The sequence below is a fragment of the Oncorhynchus mykiss genome, chromosome 2 (genome assembly GCF_013265735.2).
Source record: "Oncorhynchus mykiss isolate Arlee chromosome 2, USDA_OmykA_1.1, whole genome shotgun sequence".
In the NCBI taxonomy this organism is placed as follows: domain Eukaryota; kingdom Metazoa; phylum Chordata; class Actinopteri; order Salmoniformes; family Salmonidae; genus Oncorhynchus; species Oncorhynchus mykiss.
The window spans coordinates 87,912,105-87,931,814 of record NC_048566.1 but is presented as its reverse complement, the minus strand read 5'-3'; the positions used below and the strand labels follow the sequence as shown (position 1 = coordinate 87,931,814).

At 40.2% G+C, this 19,710-nt stretch overlaps 1 protein-coding gene across 2 annotated transcripts; it reads right to left on the bottom strand.

Annotated features, from left to right (window-relative positions):
- Window positions 1-175: 175 nt before the first annotated feature.
- On the bottom strand, window positions 176-19,283 carry LOC110498941. Of its 2 annotated transcripts, XM_021575680.2 has the most exons (19): window positions 19,052-19,283; window positions 16,460-16,555; window positions 16,224-16,361; window positions 14,701-14,772; window positions 14,435-14,506; window positions 13,828-13,863; window positions 13,533-13,607; window positions 13,005-13,043; window positions 12,409-12,544; window positions 11,421-11,500; window positions 10,949-11,074; window positions 10,777-10,836; window positions 10,404-10,508; window positions 9,603-9,713; window positions 7,647-7,787; window positions 7,303-7,486; window positions 5,537-7,138; window positions 5,240-5,367; window positions 176-805 (listed from the first exon to the last, which is right to left on the bottom strand). In XM_021575680.2, the coding sequence occupies exons 2-19, from the start codon at window positions 16,496-16,498 to the stop codon at window positions 473-475; spliced, it is 3,477 nt and encodes a 1,158-aa protein (XP_021431355.2). In that variant the 5' UTR covers window positions 16,499-16,555; window positions 19,052-19,283; the 3' UTR covers window positions 176-472. The 2 variants fall into 2 exon arrangements, with proteins under 2 accessions (XP_021431355.2, XP_021431363.2); XM_021575688.2 differs by lacking the exons at window positions 11,421-11,500; window positions 13,005-13,043; window positions 13,533-13,607; ... (4 more) ...; window positions 16,460-16,555; window positions 19,052-19,283 and having other exon boundaries at window positions 358-805; window positions 12,409-12,688.
- Between the last annotated feature and the right edge of the window lie 427 nt (window positions 19,284-19,710).

The following is a 19,710-nucleotide window of genomic DNA, read 5'->3' as shown; positions in this document are numbered from 1 at the left end:
CCCCCTGAGGCACTGCCAGATTGGTTGTAGAGTAATTAAGAGTTAATTAGCTTGTAAACAATTAGGCAAAGCAATTTTCTTGCTACCTTTGTTTTTCTGTTTCAGTGCGTCGTATTGCAACGTATACTGCTGACTATCCTTTCAAACATACTTCTCAAGTGTATGACAATAGAGCTAAAACAAGCCAGGTACTGAACAGTTGGCTACTTTTAATATACATAACTGTGGGTCAATAACAAACAGCATGGATTCATAAATAAATATAGTGAAATCCATAAATAGACCCAATAATAAATACATACAAGAAACCACTTAAAATCATTTAACAATGCCTTCTTGCCTTAAGTGTTTTCAAATCTTAATAACAGAATATTTGACAGTTTGAACAGGTTTGATAGTGTGAACTTAATGTAATGATCAATAACTTAATGTAATCAACTCTAGTACTTCTTTACAAAGGCATAGTTTCACTTTAATCCATTTTGCGTTTCTTTGGGAGTCTCAACCTCGCGGAGCACAGGAACGGCTCTATTTTAGCAATCTGGGCTCTGATGTTGGATTGCTGTGACTCTTCGTCGTCCTGTGAGCTGGGTGGGAAAGCCTCAGAAGCAGTCCCTCTGCAGAAGCTGGGGTGACAAGGAGAGGAGATGGTCCTGGGGAGGTCCTGCCACAACCTGCTGCTGTTGGAGAGACATGGAGAGGAAACGGTCCTGGGGTAGTCCTGCCACAACCTGTTGCTGCCCATAGAGGAAGGGGTAGTGATGATGGGCAAAGCAGAGCTGACTGGGATGTGATCTCTGCTTTCCTGCAGAAATTAACACAATAGCCTACAGTTCATCACTGTGAAAATGTACAGGCAAACCAGCAACCCTCTCATATGCTAGCAAAATAAATGAAAAAATCTTATAAATCAGGTGAATGGTAAGGAGAAGTAATCAACATTTTAAAATGAATTGATTTGGTAGATAGTCTTCCATTATTTTTGACATCTTACATAGCATATTAGATAAAAAGGTAACTTCAAACACATTTTCACTAATAGCAGCTGTTCAGCTGGTTAAACAAAAGCTAGCCATGTGTTGGCAAAAACTGTCACGCCCTGACTTTAGAGAGCCTTTTTATTTCTCTATTTGGTTAGGTCGGGTGTGATTTGGGTGGGAATTCTAGTTTTTCTATTTCTTTGTTGGCCGGGTATGGTTCCCAATCAGAGGCAGCTGTCTATCGTTGTCTCTGATTGGGGATCATACTTAGGCAGCCTGTTTTCCCACCTTAGATTGTGGGATCTTGTTTTTGCACAGTTGCTGTATCGCCCTGCAGAACTTTACGTTCGGTTTTGTATTTTGTTGTTTTGTCGGAGTTCAGTAATAAAATATCATGAACACTTTCCACACTACGCTTTGGTCTCATTCATCTAACGACGGACGTAACAAAAATCTATTAAGGGTTCTATTCAATCTGTATTCAATCTGTTGCACAATAGAAATGTAAAGGTACTTCCACGATACGGATTGAATAGTCAAGCAAGCTCACCAGCAGTCAACGGCACTTATCACAACTGGTACTCATGGGTGCTTTTTAAAAGTTGTCAGATACTCCAGTGAGTGTAATTAGCTCCAGTGAGTGTAATTGACTCAATTTAGGAGTTGAGAAATAAAGTTGACATCATTAGAAATAAGATTGTCCTCTTTTCTACTGTAAGTATATACAGTGCCTTGCGAAAGTATTCGGCCCCCTTGAACTTTGCAACCTTTTGCCACATTTCAGGCTTCAAACATAAAGATATAAAACTGTATTTTTTTGTGAAGAATCAACAACAAGTGGGACACAATCATGAAGTGGAACGACATTTATTGGATATTTCAAACTTTTTTAACAAATCAAAAATTGGGCGTGCAAAATTATTCAGCCCCTTTACTTTCAGTGCAGCAAACTTTCTCCAGAAGTTCAGTGAGGATCTCTGAATGATCCAATGTTGACCTAAATGACTAATGATGATAAATACAATCCACCTGTGTGTAATCAAGTCTCCGTATAAATGCACCTGCACTGTGATAGTCTCAGAGGTCCGTCAAAAGCGCAGAGAGCATCATGAAGAACAAGGAACACACCAGGCAGGTCCGAGATACTGTTGTGAAGCCGGATTTGGATACAAAAATATTTCCCAAGCTTTAAACATCCCAAGGAGCACTGTGCAAGCGATAATATTGAAATGGAAGGAGTATCAGACCACTGCAAATCTACCAAGACTTGGCCGTCCCTCTAAACTTTCAGCTCATACAAGGAGAAGACTGATCAGAGATGCAGCCAAGAGGCCCATGATCACTCTGGATGAACTGCAGAGATCTACAGCTGAGGTGGGAGACTCTGTCCATAGGACAACAATCAGTCGTATATTGCACAAATCTGGCCTTTATGGAAGAGTGGCAAGAAGAAAGCCATTTCTTAAAGATATCCAGAAAAAGTGTAGTTTAAAGTTTGCCACAAGCCACCTGGGAGACACACCAAACATGCGGAAGAAGGTGCTCTGGTCAGATGAAACCAAAATGGAACTTTTTGGCAACAATGCAAAACGTTATGTTTGGCGTAAAAGCAACACAGCTGAACACACCATCCCCACTGTCAAACATGGTGGTGGCAGCATCATGGTTTGGACCTGCTTTTCTTCAGCAGGGACAGGGAAGATGGTTAAAATTGATGGGAAGATGGATGGAGCCAAATACAGGACCATTCTGGAAGAAAACCTGATGGAGTCTGCAAAAGACCTGAGACTGGGACGGAGATTTGTCTTCCAACAAGACAATGATCCAAAACATAAAGCTAAATCTACAATGGAATGGTTCAAAAATAAACATATCCAGGTGTTAGAATGGCCAAGTCAAAGTCCAGACCTGAATCCAATCGAGAATCAGTGGAAAGAACTGAAAACTGCTGTTCACAAATGCTCTCCATCCAACCTCACTGAGCTCGAGCTGTTTTGCAAGGATGAATGGGAAAAAATGTCAGTCTCTCGATGTGCAAAACTGATAGAGACATACCCCAAGCGACTTACAGCTGTAATCGCAGCAAAAGGTGGCGCTACAAAGTATTAACTTAAGGGGGCTGAATAATTTTGCACGCCCAATTTTTCAGTTTTTGATTTGTTAAAAAAGTTTGAAATATCCAATAAATGTCGTTCCACTTCATGATTGTGTCCCACTTGTTGTTGATTCTTCACAAAGAAATACAGTTTTATATCTTTATGTTTGAAGCCTGAAATGTGGCAAAAGGTCGCAAAGTTCAAGGGGGCCGAATACTTTCGCAAGGCACTGTAATTCAAAATGTGTTTATTCTGTTGTTGCTAGTTTATTATTTTTTATATATATTTTTGCAGATCCCTTGCAGTATCCCAGGTTAAAAACACCTTTGCCCTATACTATTCCCCTGCTGCTATCTTTCACCTTTGTGCCTTGTTTATAATACAATGTTACGAGCCATCTGGCCTTAAATAATAGATCAAATTTGTTGCAATTGTCCCCTTACTGTATTGAGGGTCTTTCCCATTTTACATTAGACATGTTTGGTTATTTTCCTCTCAATTTACAGCACCTGGCTCTGATAAACAGCAGACTGACACGATGCGATGATTGTGATGAGAGAGTAAGTGAGTGAGTGAGGAGAAGTAGCAAAGTATCATTAGGTAGCCTATTCCCACAGCCAATCCATTCTCTATCTAGCTATGTCAGTTTTACATGTTGAACAACCCACCCCTCAACAGAAGCATCTCTGTGAACCTCAACTCAGAGGCTTGGATACAAAATAAAAATAAAGTTTTACAGGAAACGATCTGCAATAGTTTGAACTGTTTTCTGCCACAGATATGCCTGAGGGTTCCCTATAAACATACGAGGAAGAGTTGATTCAACATCGCAGACATTCCCAAGCATGGTTGATCCCGTCTACCAATCTATTCCTTCAGAGTCGAGATAAGGTGGTTTAGAATAATACAGATTGAAAAAATTATACTTTGGGGGGGGGGGCAAACTCAATATACACTGAACAAAAATATAAAAGCTACATGCAACAATTTATAAGATTTTAAATGAGTTACAGTTCATATAAGGAAATCAGTCAATGGAAATAAATTATTTATGGGTTTCACATGACTGGACAGGGGCTCAGCCATGGGTGGGTCTGGGAGGGCATATGACTACCCACTTGGAAACCAGGTCAACCACTGGGGAGCCAGGCCCAGCCAATCAGAATTAGTTTTCCCCCACAAAAGGGCTTTATTACAGACAGAAATACTCCTCAGCACCCCCTCCCCCCTCAGATGAATCAAGCAAGTGAAGAAGCCTGATGTGGAGGTCTTGAGGTGGCGTGATTACAAGTGGGCTGCGGTTGTGAGGCCCGTTGGACATACTGCCAAATTCTCTAGAAGGACGATGGAGGCGATTTATGGTAGATAAATTAACATTAAATTCTCTGGCAATGGCTCTGGTGGACATTCCTGCAGTCAGCATGCCAATTGCACGCTCCCTCAAAACTTGAGACATCTGTGGCAAAGTGTGACAAAACTGCACATTTTAGAGTGGCCTTTTATTGTCCCCAGCACAAAGTGCACCTTTGTAATGATCATGCTGTTTAATCAGCTTCTTGATTTGCTACACCTGTCAGGTGGATGGATTATCTTGGCAAATTATAAATTCTTACTAAAAGAGATGTAAAAAAAATTGTACACAACATTTTTGAGAAATAAGATTTTTGTGCATATGGAACATTTCTGGGATCTTTGATTTCAGCTCATGAAACATGGGACCAACACTTTACATGTTGCATTTATATTTTTGTTCAGTATACTTTAAAATCTAAACTGTGTAGACATGATAATGGACCTATATTCATATAGTTTATTGACTGTCCAGCTCACTAATAATCACTAAACAGTCAGGGAGCATCGCAAATTCATAAAACTATGGATAGAGGACTATTCTTTGTCATTTTTGAAGGCAAGGAAATATAAAAACATTTCAGTGCGGCCCTCCAACGGTTGCTGAAGAACGAATGCCGCCTTCGGGGAAAAATTTGCTCGACAACCCTGCTCTACGTGATGAATACACTGAGACTATCAACCTCATTCCACCCTTGCTGAAATGTTTTTGGAAATGGAAATAAACTTGAAGCACACATTGCTCTGCATAGCTGCGAGTTTAGCTCACTAGGGTTTTCCCCCCTGCTCCTTAGATACTGTATATCAACTCACTTTTTCTGCTGACATTTCATAAAAGGTCTCTCTAATGGTGTTCCATTCCCCTTGATGATCTCTCTTGTGGGACGTCAGGAGGCTGGGAGGGTTGTGCGAGTCTGCAGACCTAGTCATCATTGATGGATCTAAATGACAGAGGGAATGGAAGATATACTCAAGCCAATCTGATACATTTTATAAAAATGCAGGTACGCCGATCTCAGGGAGGCAATCATGAAGCCACAAAACAAGAAAGATTATTTGAAAATACCACAATCTTTACATTAGAGTACTCTAAATTATTGCCTCACTCACCTCTGGTGTTTTGCTTGCCCTTTAGAAAGATGGGTATTGTGAATGGAGAAGGAGGCTCTTGGAATCCAGAGGACAGTTTAGTTTTCAGGTCAGACACTGGGGATATCTGGCATATCGGTGTTGTTTGACTAATTACGATGCTGTGCATGTTCCTGGAATGTGTGTCCCTCTTCTCTGAAATTAACTCAAATGATGATCGATATCTTTTGTTGCTTGCTAGAAACGAATAGTCAATGGTTTCAGATGTCTTCTCCTTAGTTTTCAGCAGGCAAGATTGTTTTGAATGATTGCTTTTGGTGGAGATATCTGTCTCATCGCTTTGGGGTTTGGACGTCGCTGGGTTGTTGTGCTTAACTTCAATATCTTTGTCATTGGCATGTTGTGGTCTCAACTTCTCCTCCACTGTATAGTTACAGCAGTGGCCTTCATGAACCCTCTCAGACTGTGGTGAGTCCATAGCCACTGGACATGGTTGGGACTGTGATCCAACAGGTCCGTCAACGTCCACAAAAACATCTGAAGAAGGTTGTTCAGGATCTCCATGGGTTCCAGCATCAGGGCTCACATTGAGATCTCCACTCTTTGGTAAGGTTTCCTGACAATTAGGATAGAGTGCATCCTCAGTTACTGGCACACAGTCTCTAGCTGGTTGTTTATGCTTGTCCTCAGGCTCCTTGGTTCCAATATTACAGTCAGGCTGAGCAGAGTCCTGTGCAACAACACCATGGGGATTGATTTGCTGTGGCAGGTTCAGGGGCTGTGATGGAAGACGAGATGTGCTGATTGTCTCTTGTTCTGTCGGATTCTCAATGTGTGTGTTGCTGTGTTGTTGGGCTGAGGCTGGTAATGAGCTGCTAGGTGACTCTGAAAGGATGTTGACCTCATTGGCCTCTGGCGTGTGACATCTTATTTCATGGATTTCAATGACCTTCTGAAGGAGAAAGTTGCATGGATCTGACTGTGAGACTGCCAATGGGGTCACAGCTTGGACTGGGTCAATGTCCTGAAATGATGATGTGCTTTTCTGTCTGCCTCTGTGTTTATTAAATGTCTGGCTGGTTGTAATCTCTGGTGTATACACACTCTGTTCTTGCTCTCCATCCCTTGTTCCTCCAGCCACTGGGTCACTGTTTAGCGCACCATAAACAGAACTGTTCTCAAAGCCAGATAGCCCACTCATAGAGTCACCTTTGTCGCTCAGATGGACGTTGCTGGACGAGCAGACATTATTAATCAAACTGCAGAATGGATAATTGAAATCACTGGAGCTACGTTGTTTGTTGTTTGAGTCAGTTGCCTGACCTTCTCTTATTCCGCAAATACTCAGCACATGGACCACGTCTGTGACCGTGGTCAGACCGTCTGCAGATCCAGACTGGAGCGAAGCCAACCCCTTCAGACTTCCTGCTGGTGGCTGGAGCACTGAGCTAGGCTTGTCTTCACCCTGACAGCTCTTTCCACCTCCCTCTACGTCTGTGGACCGATCTGGATTGGAACCATGGGTGGCCTGTACACTATCGATAACCTTACAGTGGGCTGTCTGTGGGGAGGCATCAATCACAGTCTCCGAACAACGGGAAGGACCGACTTCCCTGCTTTGGTCTGTGTAGGTAAATCACATAGTCAAACAACATCAATAATACATTTCCCAAAAATGTATTATTGATGTTCATTCATTGCACCTACATCAATATCACAATTAAATCTGCAATTAATTTTAAAACAATGGCAATCTATCACGCAATTGAAGTGGATCACTACATTACCTGACACATCTGTAACATCTAGATTCTCCTGTGTAGATTCACTTTCCGCACTTTGAGCCACTTCATCCACTACAACTGTGTCCACTCTAAAAACGTCCTTTGAGACATATTCATCCTTAGTGGATAGATCTCTGTTTTCAACCATTGGATTCTCATTGTCTTTAACATAGTCCTTCATCCCACTCTGTATCGGTGAATCAAAACAGACAACATAAGTGTTATTGAGTTATTCACGGTGTGAGGCTGAAATACTGCAATTAAACATAGGTCTTTCTGTTATTAATCAGCATTGTATATCAGCATATATATCTCCAATTTTGATTTGGGAAATGTTGCTGTCTCACCTCTAGTCCCTGTATGTGTTCTGCTTGCAGTATAGCGCGGGATGATAGTTCTGTGTGTTGCTCATGAAGGTGGCTATAAGCCTCCTTTACAGATCTCAGGTCTTGGTGCTCTGACTGGATCCTCTCTTGTAATGTCAGTTTCTGTTAAAGCACATGCAATTCAAAAGTAATGTAACACTTAGTAAAGGGCTGTTTTAGTTTTTCATGGCGTTAGGTATGTGTCAAACTCATTCCATGTGTTTAGATAGCTACAGTTGAAGTCAGAAGTGTACATACACTTAAGCCAAATACATTTAAACTCAGTTTTAGGTCAGTTAGGATCACCACTTTATTTTAAGAATGTGAAATGTCAGAATAATAGCAGAGAGAATGATTTATTTCAGCTTTTATTTCTTTCATCACATTCCCAGTGGGTCAGAAGATTACATACACTCAATTAGTATTTGGTAGCATTGCCTTTAAATTGTTTCACTTGGGTCAAACATTTCGGGTAGCCTTCCACAAGCTTCCCACAATAAGTTGGGGGAATTTTGGCCTATTCCTCCTGGCGGAGCTGGTGTAACTGAGTCAGGTTTGTAGGTCTCCTTGCTTGCACACACTTTTTCAGTTACAATCTATGGGATTGAGGTCAGGGCTTTGTGATGGCCACTCCAATACCTTGACTTTGTTGTCATTTTGCCACAACTTTGGAAGTATGCTTGGGGTCATTTTCCATCTGTAAGACTCATTTGCGACCAAGCTTTAACTTCCTGACTGATGTCTTGAGATGTTGCTTCAATATATCCACATCATTTTCCTACATAATGATGCCATCTATTTTGTGAAGTCCACCAGTCCCTCCTGCAGCAAAGCACCCCCACAACATGATGCTGCCACCCCCGTGCTTCACGGTTGGGATGGTGTTCTTCAGCTTCCAAGCCTCCCCCTTTTCCTCCAAACATAACGATGGTCATTATGGCCAAACAGTTCAATTTTTGTTTCATCAGACCAGAGGATATTTCTCCAAAAAGTACAATCTATGTCCCCATGTGCAGTTGCAAACCGTAGTCTGCCTTTTTTATGGTGGTTTTGGAGTAGTGGCTTCTTCCTTGCTGAGCAGCCTTTCAGGTTTTGTCGATATGTGACTTGTTTTACTGTGATACTTTTGTACATGTTTCCTCCAGCATCTTCACAAGGTCCTTTGCTGATGTTCTGGGATTGATTAGCACTTTTTGCACCAAAGTACATTCATCTCTAGGAGACAGAACACATCTCCTTCCTGAGCGGTGGTCCCTGCGTGGTCCCATGGTGTTTATACTTGCGTACTATTATTCGTACAGATGAACCTGGTACCGTCAGGCATTTGGAAATTGCTCCAAAGGATGAACAAGACTTGTGGAGGTCTACAATTTTTTTCTGAGGTCTTGGCTGATTTCTTTTGATTTTCCCATGATGTCAAGCAAAGAGGCACTGAGTTTGAAGGTATGCCTTGAAATACATCCACAGGTACACCTCCAATTGACTCAAAATATGTCAATTATCCTGTCAGAAGCTTTTAAAGCCATGACATCATTTTCTGGAATTTTCCAAGCTGTTTGAAGGCACAGTCAACTTAGTGTATGTAAACTTCTGACCCACTGGAATTGTGATACAGTGAATTATAAGTGAAAAAATCTGTCTATAAACAATTGTTGGAAAGATTACTTATGTCATGCACAAAGTACATATCCTGACTGACTTGACAAAACTATAATTGGTTAACAAGAAATGCGTGGAGTGGTTGAAAAACAAGTTTTAATGACTCCAACCTAAGTGCATGTAAACTTCCGACTTCAACTGTATGTGAAATAAAAACACATAAATATAGCATGCCTAGTTTAGTTTTACATCACAAGAGAACCTTTCTCCATTAAATAAACGTGTCCAGTACATCACAACAACATATTTTCAACCGTATTTGACAATATTCAGTGATACCTCATTTTCCCAGATCATTCTACAATGTCTGTACTCCTCCAGCAGATGAGTGAATCGGTCTTCTTTTTCCTGGATCTTCTCTTGGATCACTTCATGTTCTCTTTTAAGGGCCTGCAATAAAATTCATCACCCGAGAGATTTTTAATGCAATAATACATTTTTATGTGTTTATTTAACCTGGACAGAGGGTTTTAAACACACAGAGAAGCTAATACAAATCAGTTGGGTTGTGTCATGTTAATAATGATTTTAATAAATGAATGGCGGTGAATTAAAACGGGGAAGAGAGGCGAGTAAAAGACAAGCGTCTTTAAAGGCAGAATAAACACAATAAACACATATCATCCAGTTGCACTTTGTGTGTTCTATTGTGTAAAGTGTGATATACAATGTACTCCATCACCTTTATGTGCTGTGAGCACCATTTATTTCTGTCCTTGTAGAACTTCACTCCGTAATCATTTAAATTATATAAGAAACCTTTGTTCTGTGACTAAGAGGAAGTGTTTTATTCTACCGTTTTGTATTTAACCATGTACAATCTGTTCACTTAAACCCAACCTTTCAAATTGTTATATTTTCAGAAAATGTATCATCCACTTTTTGTCTTTCAATTCCCTTAGAAGTCATGGGTGTATTAAAACATGCTATAAGTTGTTATAGAGCAGAATAACATTCATTTTATGAATATATAAACTAAACAATTGATTTTTAATCATCAAAAAAGATAAAAGCATCCTTTTCTTTAGCTTAGTTTGTTTGTTAGAAACTAGGAGACTAATAATTGCTCAAAGTCCTGACCTGGTACTCCTCTCGCTGTGCTTGAAGCTCCAGCTCCACTCGGCTCACAGCCTGAGTCTGTGTCAGCAGAAGCTGCTGGGCAAGCTGTAGGCAGTTCATCACCTCCTGAACACACACACAAAGGGGGTGGGGGCTGTGTTAATGACATACAGCACAACCGCTTGCCTGCCCTGCGTGGAAATCCCCCTCTCCCAACGCCCACAAGCCAACCACCTTTATTTTACACTGACACACTTCCCCCAAAATCATCAAATGTAACCTTTTAACATTTTCACCCCATCGAGCAACCCACATCATTATGGGGTAATTGGGGGAAAAGGGTTGAATATGTTTTATACTATGCTATGTAGGGTGAGGGGGAATTGATTCTGACCTTTTTTCCATTTCTTTCAGTTGTATGCTCATCTCTGAGTTTTTTATTAATTTCAGTTTCCTGAAAAATACAAAAACAAAAACCTATTGAATTATTAACATTTAATTCATGTTGTCTTGATATACAAGTAAATTAAGATAACAATTAATAAATCCCAAAAAATAAATTTTACCACATGCAGCCTGTGTTGGAGTTGCTGTATGTTTTGCTCTTTGACTGTGAGGTTGCAGTTCTCTTCAGATCTACCCACAGATGTCACTTTGGCCTTAATAAGCTTGTCATTAAGTTCCTCCACTTCCTTGACGAAGAAAGTAACATATGAGTGCCTTAACTTTCAAAGTGGGATACTAACATGGTTATCAAGCCCAAAACTCAGATCCACATCCATAAGTCGGAACAGTAACAAAACTATGTCATGGTAAAATATGTGTAACCTTCAGTCTCTGCTACTTAACAGATCACTGTGCATGCTCTGCATGTCTATTCCAGAGATATGGCACAGCAATTATATATGGTCTTCTTTGATCTCCGAGGCAGGGAAATATTTGAGTTACACCTCCAGGTACTGCCTGCTCTCCCTAATCTTACCCTCCACACAGCAATCTGTATTCAATGATGATGTAACATTTTAAATCATGTCTCACCTGTTTTAAGGAGATGATTGTGGATTCTTGTTTTCTATTGACAGAAGTTAGTTTCTTATTGAGTCTCATGGCATCTTCAACTGTAAGTGGGATCAAGAGTCCACAAATGGAAGCTTGCTGAACTAAATTAATTCATTAACTAAATAATTAAATATTTCTGGGATTTATGTGTAGCTATTTTCTTTACGCCACATGGAAAAGTAACAATTTCCAGACTAACTCCACAAGGCAGACAAATGTTTCCTATCTCCTTTAAATGAACAGCAGCTGCTGGCCCCACCGTAACTGTATCACCACTTTACATAAATAGTGATACTATGGTTTAGGGGCAAAAGATTAACATGTTTAAAAAAAACAGGGCAATATAAGTACAACAGAGTTACTGGTTAAATGTCAGACAAGAATGGCTATGGCTACCTGATAACGTATGTCATAATAACAAAACACGTTGAGGTTTCTCAGATTAAAAAAGGCCACCACCGTACTGGTAATATCTGTTAGTCTTGGGGAAAGTCTTGATTTGAAAACATATGGTAACTAACACTTTACACTATCCAGAAATCGCACCGCCATTTCCTGGTCACTAAAATGCTAATAGTTTGCCTAATTTCAGTTTATGTGAGAAAACAAGCAAGTATGGTGTGGAGAAACATTGTGCCATCTAAACCGCTGTGATGTATCTTTTCCATAAACCAAAATATTGTATTTTCAGCTGTTTGAAGCTGGTGTACAAAACTAAAGGTAAAAGACACAAAAATTAAAAACAGGAAGCATAGAAATAGCACACATAGAACAGATCTACTGCTTATTAGACTTGCTTTCAATCCGAATGACAGATCTATAACTCACAGTTCTATGTGGATTTTGTCAGGTCGCCCAAAAATATTTTACACCTTTAAGTTGCTCTGCACAGGTATAAGAGCAACTTAAGTGTTACATAAAATACTCTGTCTAAATGTGCTAGTGGGCATGGCTGTGGCGGGCATACCATTTTGCTCCAGCTTCTCGTGGGCCTGCTTGACCATGGCACACTGTCTGGAGAGAGCCCCAAACCTCTTCTCCACCTCCCCCAGTTGTTTCAGGTGGCTGTCTTTGGTCTGGGTCTGCAGCTGCAGCTTCTTCTCCTGTAATAAGCAGTACAGTAGGTTCTCTCAGTAGAATTGTCAGGATTGGTATGATTTTCCTCAGTCAGCTACCACAAAGGAGGAGGACACTGGGAAATAGTTTGCTGTCACTTTGGGCTGAGAGGACCTTTGTTTAACATCTTGGCCGCCGGCTCCCCTCCTAGAGATAAGGAGTCAACTTGACACATGCCTGAGAGCCTTTTATTGTTCATCGCTGTCATTGTTGTTTGATTGTCTGTATCAAGACACATTTTTTCTTAGCCACTGGAAGGTTAAACAGAGCGAGGCTCAGTTATAAAATATTTTAATAGTGATATTTTCTCGGCTGCACTGGGGGTTCAAGTGTCATACACTCCCTATCCGTTACTCCTGATGAGCCATTCCCTCTCCTCATCCTCCTCTTTAATTCCACCCACTCCCACACTCCCCTGTCAACAATTTCTATAATTGGAATCCTTACCAGCTCGCTTAATTTCTTCTCCAAACTGTACTTGAACAACTGTAAAACAGTAGTAAAAAGACAGTTATGTTTTTCATCAAGATATCATGACAACTATGGTGCAGACTTTCAGGGAAATGTTATAGTATAACCAAAGCCTCACACACGTGCACATAACATTCAATAAAGACAAACTCTTAAAATGTTTAATCAAATTAAAATGGTTTAAGTTATGACATAAAACAAAGTCACCATAATTATGCCATAATATAACCAAGAAGTCCACTATAATACTACAAAATAAAATATCAAAGAGACGTTAATGCCCAATCGCAGGGTTAGGTTGTAAATGCAGTGGACCATGGCGACTGCCATAATACACCTTAGCTGTCTCACCCCAGAGTCTATTCCACACACACCCCAACTCAGAACATCAGCGGTGGGATAGCGCTTCCCAAAGTTCACCCAAAGCCTCCAAATGGGACGAACAGGGGGGAATGGAGAGCTGTCCTGCTCCCTCTGGGTGTGTGTGTTTCCTAGAAACATTACCTGGAACAATTTCAGTTCCTCCTTCAGACTGTTGATCTCCTTGTCCTTTAACTCGGCTGTCAGCTGGTGCTTTCCCTTCAACGGAACATTGCCACAGAATACAATTGTTTAGTTTATTAGAATAAATAGAATAGATTGTATTTGTTAAGTCTAAACTAAACTCGTCATTTTTGCATCACTGAATTACTGCATTCGAACAAAACAATATGAAACAATGACCTTTAGTGACACAGTATGTTGTGAAAAATGTCATAAAAAAAACGAGTATCAATAAAATAATTAAAGAGTATCATACCCTTTCACCTTCGACCCCTCTGATTTTGGACTGAAACTTAATTCAGGGGAAAAAATTGAACAGATTGCAAAATGATTATGATCATGACATCAGAAACAAATGTCACCAAACTATAAAGCAAAGTTAGACATCATTTTAACACAAATTAAAGCTGGTTACATTGTTTTTAGTTCACCAGATCCACAAACATCAATGGCGAAGGTGCATAAAGATGGCGGCCCCCATGTACTTACCACAAATCCTTAATTTGCTAAGTTTGCCCTATTGTATGTTGCTCTCCATTACTTTTTGTTAGTATCGTCCTTAGCACAGTATACATGATCCCAATACTAGCTCCAAGATGGCGGCAAATTGAAAAAACAGAAAAGTTAATTGCGCTGATTTACTGGCACATTGAAAAATGTTGCGTGCAGTAGTTTAAAACTGTGGGCAGTGCTAAAACAATGACGTTGATTCTGAATTCCTCCATCTTTATGCACATTCGCCATTGTAAAGGTTGATCGTATGTGCCCGTTTTACTTGCCCTTACACAGAAGGAAAAGAGAACTGAGGCAACATATTATATGATTTTTCTGCACCCAATGACAATGACGCTGAGAAAAATCACCTGTTTTTTAACATTGGCAAGAGACTCCGTATGTTGATTTGCCATGTTGTCAATTTGATGTTGAAGGGATTCCTATAAAAAAGAAGGCATTACATTAACTCAGATAATAATTCAAGGGGTGAACTGATAAATAATTAAATAATTGTTATTTTTACTTAGCTAGCTTACGCAAGCACACTGACAATAATGAGTAATGCATCAGTCAAATATTTGCAGCTGTCTTATTCAACTAGCCCAATTAGGAGACAACTTGTCTAACTAGGTACCTTCTGCCATTCTAATTCCTGCTTCTCCAACACAAGTTTACTAATCTGCTCTTCATACCGAGTTTCAGCCTCCTGAAGCAAAAAGACAATACAAATATTAGAAATACATAGTAAATCTCACAGATTTCACAGTAGTAGTACAGTATTCTTGGCATTAAAGTAATATCATGAAAAATACCAATTTATTTTTCTTAAAGATGGAGTTTTACATGGTCCACAGAATACATTCAAAGAGGGAGGCTCAACTTTGAATTGAGTTTCAGTAGTTCACCCCAATATCGTTGGGAAAGTAGCGGTACATTAGAGTGGTGATATTAGTGTAAAGCCATCCTTATCCTCCCTCAGCCCTGGAAGGCAGGTAAAAGTCAATTGCTTTCCTAGATCTAGGGACTTTTTATATGGGTGTGGGAGTTGGCTCATGGAGTTTATTTACAAGTTCCCATTAAACTATGCTACCAGCATGGCATACTCAAAAAGTGCACACAAGATAAAGCTGTTAGTTTGCAGAGGAATACTGATTTGATGGGGGGGGGGGGGGGGGGGGGCAGTAAATAGGCTATTAAACTTGGTTATCTAAGTAAATCAGAAGAGGCAACAGCAGATCAAATAAGGCCTGAGCCACAACACACTGTACATATCAGGCCTATCCCATAGGCAATCTGAACACTGTATGTGACTCACCCTATTATATGAAAATTCACAACACAGTATTCTAAAATCAGATACATGCCTGCCATTGGTTTTCATTTAATCTCTTCATAGTCAAGGCATAAAACGATCTGGATTACGCCTGGAGTCGGAATGCAGGCAGATCAATGAGATGCCCAAACTTTAACTTATTATAATTTTAAATTGATGTAGTTAAAAGTATTTGCCACTATTGCATCTTCACAATGTATATGAAAACAAATTTTGCCGGCGTAAGATAGTCTGACATGACAAGCTATGCTTTTAACATCACACCAATAAACGCAAGAACTACAAAGTGTTACTTTAACGGCATGCCTGAGGATCATATTGATTAAATGTTTTTGTCCCAGAAACATGGTAATAACAATAAAATGTGAGAGCCAATGGTTTATTTTCCTCTTATAACCTTTAAACATGTCCAGTGTCAGGTTTAAAGTGCTTGCTCCAGGGTACCCTTTTTACAAGCAAAGACATGAATTCACCAGGTCTTTGCTTGCATGACCCCGTTCAGATGTGCAACTACAGCTGGCTTGTGTCCAGATGGCCAAAAAGGGCTGTGAGCTTCCTCTGAAAACTCATAATATACCTCCTACGAAATTACACTCCCCAGTTCCTCATGACTTGACCAAATAGAGCCGTAAGTGTCTGAGCTCTTCCTGGTAAACAATGGATGAAGAGGAAGTTGTTATTGTGGAGACATTCCTGAAAATATAACGATTTTGTTTTATGTTGTAATTCCTGTAACAATTTCAGAGAATGTACAAAGCTATTATCTGTCTTTATGTTACTATAATATCAAGAGATACTTGAAGGATATGTATAAATCAAAGTACCCTGTGAATATGTAGTTCTTCCACTGCTTCATGAAGAATTGTTTTAAACTCCAAAACCTGTAAGGAAATGATGCCACTGTCTGTCTCGTGAGGGGTATATGATAACGACAGCTCCTTTTCAAAGTCGTGTCCGCCAGTCTAAAGAGAACAATACGTTTTATTCTAAGTTATGCAAACAAGCATAGACATATGCATTCTATCATATTGTATGTATTTCTGCAGTAACCCTAGCTTACCGTGGTGGGGCGTTTCCCTGAGTCTGCACTGACATCCATCAAGATGTTCAGGTCAGGAGAAGGTTTTGTTGGGACTCTTTAACACCCTGATAACTTCTGTAAAGTAAAAAATAAATATTGAATGATAAGTGTGTACAACAAAGTATATTTGGTATAGGCCTACAGCATTAAAACATTATTATTATTCAGTCACTAAGTAAACAGCATTGCAGGGGGATGCAGTGCAGTGATTTGGTAGTAGTTCTTCAACCCATCAAGGTGGAAATTAAGCAGTCCTGAGAGTCTAATAGGGGTCAGAGCCATAACACTAAATGGACAAATTGCCCTGTCATTCAGCTTCTAAATTATATAAGTTATTTAATATGACCTGTGTAGATGGCCCCCTGTGTCCTCATCATGACTGACTTTTTAAGTAGGTCTCCACTGCCGACGATCCTTTAATAGAAGAGTATTTTCTCCATTTAACCTGCACCGTACTCAATCATGTGCAGGGATTAAATGATCCCGTTAGAATTTGCTACTATCATAAATGACATTGTGACCTGGGGGGCCAATGTCTTTATTTGCCTCTCCACTGATTCACTTGAGCAGATATTAAACAATTCTATAAACCATGAAAAGCTAAATTAAAAGGACACCATCCACATAACGGGATAATTCCCATCAGCAACATGAAGTCTGTATGACCTTTTGTGAGTTATATGACTATTGTCCTGTAATGCACTGAGAAAAAAACACTGCCATAATCAAAGCCCTGAGGTGAGGATAATACGTATTTAATCACAATGTCATCTATCGTGAATGCTACTCTGACTTAAATTCTTTAAGCACAGCTACAGCAAAGTATTTAGGGCTCATATACTACAATTACATAATTACATGAGGTGGTTACTGAACTCAATAACATTGTTAGAGATTATAAACTGGGTGGTTTGAGCCCTGAATGCTGATTGGGTGACAGCCATGGTATTTCAGATCGTATACCATGGGTATGACAAAACCTGTATTTTTACTGCTTTAATTAAGTGGGCAACCAGTTTATAATAGCAATAAGGCACCTTGGGGGTTTGTGGTATATGGCCAATATACCACAGCTAAGGGCTGTATCCAGGCACTCCGCGTTGCGTCATGCATAACAGCCCTTAGCCATGGTATATTGGCCATATACCACACCCCCCCGGGCCTTATTGCTTAATTAGCCTATGTGAAGAAGAATTATAGATTCATACCACACAAAATACTGTGCAAATAAAATAACATAGGCCTATTACTTTCATTATTAAGATTAATTTATGGGGTGATTTTAAAAGCTTTAGATAACCAGGAACTACATGACAGGAACATGCAGGATATGACGACTAAGGTACCTCACATATGACTCCATGTTGAAATAAAGGTTAAATAAAACAATACAGTAACACCCTTGGTGGCGGATTTTGCATCAGCCAAGCAGTAACATACTTTTAACTATAGTCTTTCACTTTATCATATATTTTCTGTCAATATACTGATATCTAACGTTTAAAAAATTGTGCCAGTCTGTTTCTGCATAGTTTTATTGTGTTCCAAATATGATTCAGGACTTTAAAACAATCTAAGATAGCTAAGTCTTCTGAGAAATAGAGTGAAAATACTCTCAACACTTACTCTATCTATAAAGGAACAGTGTTAGATCTGGAATATCAAATTAATTAATTTAACATCTCTCTGAATGCCTCAATGCCTATTTCTTTGAATATAAACATTAAGCATCATCTGCTCTCCACGTGATCAATCTAGTTTTATATTTGTTTGATTTCTCCCTACTTTTTCAGTTTTCCGTTTTGCACCGAAAATGCGATATTATTATTTTTGGAGTACTGGTAGTGGCAAGAGGGGATCCAATTGGTAGTTACAGTCTTGTCCCATTGCTGCAACTCCCGTATGGACTCGGGAGAGGCGAAGGTCGAGAGCCATGCGTCCTTTGAAACACGATGCCACCAACCGCACTGCTTTTTGACACACTGCTCGCATTAACCTGGAAGCCAGCAGCACCAATGTGTCTGAGGAAACACTGTACAGCTGGCGACCGAAGTCAAGAGCGCCACAAGGAGTCACTAGAGCGCGATGGGACAAGGACATCCCAGCCCGCTCATAACCCGGACGACGCTGGGCCAATTGTGCGCCGCCCTATGGGACTCCCAATCGCAGCCGGTTGTGATACAGCCTGGAATCGAACCAGGTTTTGTAGTAACGCCTCTACCACTGAGATGCAGTGCCTTACACTTGCTGCGCCACCTGGGAGCCCCTATTCATTAGTCTGATTCTGTTGGAAAACGTTCTGTCACGGAAAGAGTTTAGAGTAGGAACCAAATGGAACAGCACGGGGAGGGGCCTACTTGAATTTGTTCAATAGAACCTCGTTTTCGTTGCATGACATTGAACGTTTGAAATTAAGGTTTTCCTTTGCAAAACGTTTTGTAGCGGAATCCGACTAATGAATACACCCTGCCTGGTTTGTGGTCAACTCAATTCTGGGCTACCTGTAAATCGCTTTCCCTAAACGTGTCTTCAAGTCCTACGGACCAGAACAATTCACTGGTATCGACTTACCGCTAGATCCCCTCTGCCACTACCAGCGAGCTAACGTCAGCTGGCTAGCTATAGCATGGTGATTTACCATTTTCAGCTGATTGCCGTTGTAACGTTAGATGTGAAGAAACAGGCACACTTTTTAGAATACACAATAAGCGACTTTAAATAAATATTCTAGCAAGGTTCAAAGTATATCTAATGACAGTGTTGTTTGTTGAGCTACATTTATGAAAAAACATGGCTAGTAACAAAGGTAATGTGTAGTAGGCCTAGCTACCTGACATGTTGGGTAAATTCATAGCATAGCTCGCGCACAGCCAGGGGAGAGGCGGGTGCACAGAACACACTTTCATATCGCGAGGAAAAACTGGACTGAATTTGGCGCTGGTCTGACATGCACAGCAGCATATCTATAACAAGTCGTTGAGAAGTGAAGACTGAATGAGCAACATATAGGCCTACCCAGAGAGGAAGAGGCGAAGCGAGAGGTTTCACCCTCGACCAAATATGTCCAAAATAAAGCCAATGAGTTTCTATGGGCTTATTATTGGAGCTAAGCTTCCCACCTTTGGGACCACGACTTCCATTGTTAGGGCATGTATATTAGTATCTCATCATTATATACAGATATCTGGCTACCTTAGTCAACGGCTTCAATTAGTTACCACAACCACAAA

What these genes read in the sequence shown, in the direction of transcription:
- LOC110498941 (XM_021575680.2), bottom strand. Translation starts at nt 16,498, where the DNA reads ATGGATGTCAGTGCAGACTCAGGGAAACGCCCCACCACG. An exon ending in GGGCAAGCAAAACACCAGAG is followed by an intron (nt 5,368 to 5,536) that starts GTGAGTGAGGCA and finishes TCTGTCATTTAG; the next exon opens with ATCCATCAATGATGACTAGG. An exon ending in ATGAAATGTCAGCAGAAAAA is followed by an intron (nt 806 to 5,239) that starts GTGAGTTGATAT and finishes TAATTTCTGCAG; the next exon opens with GAAAGCAGAGATCACATCCC.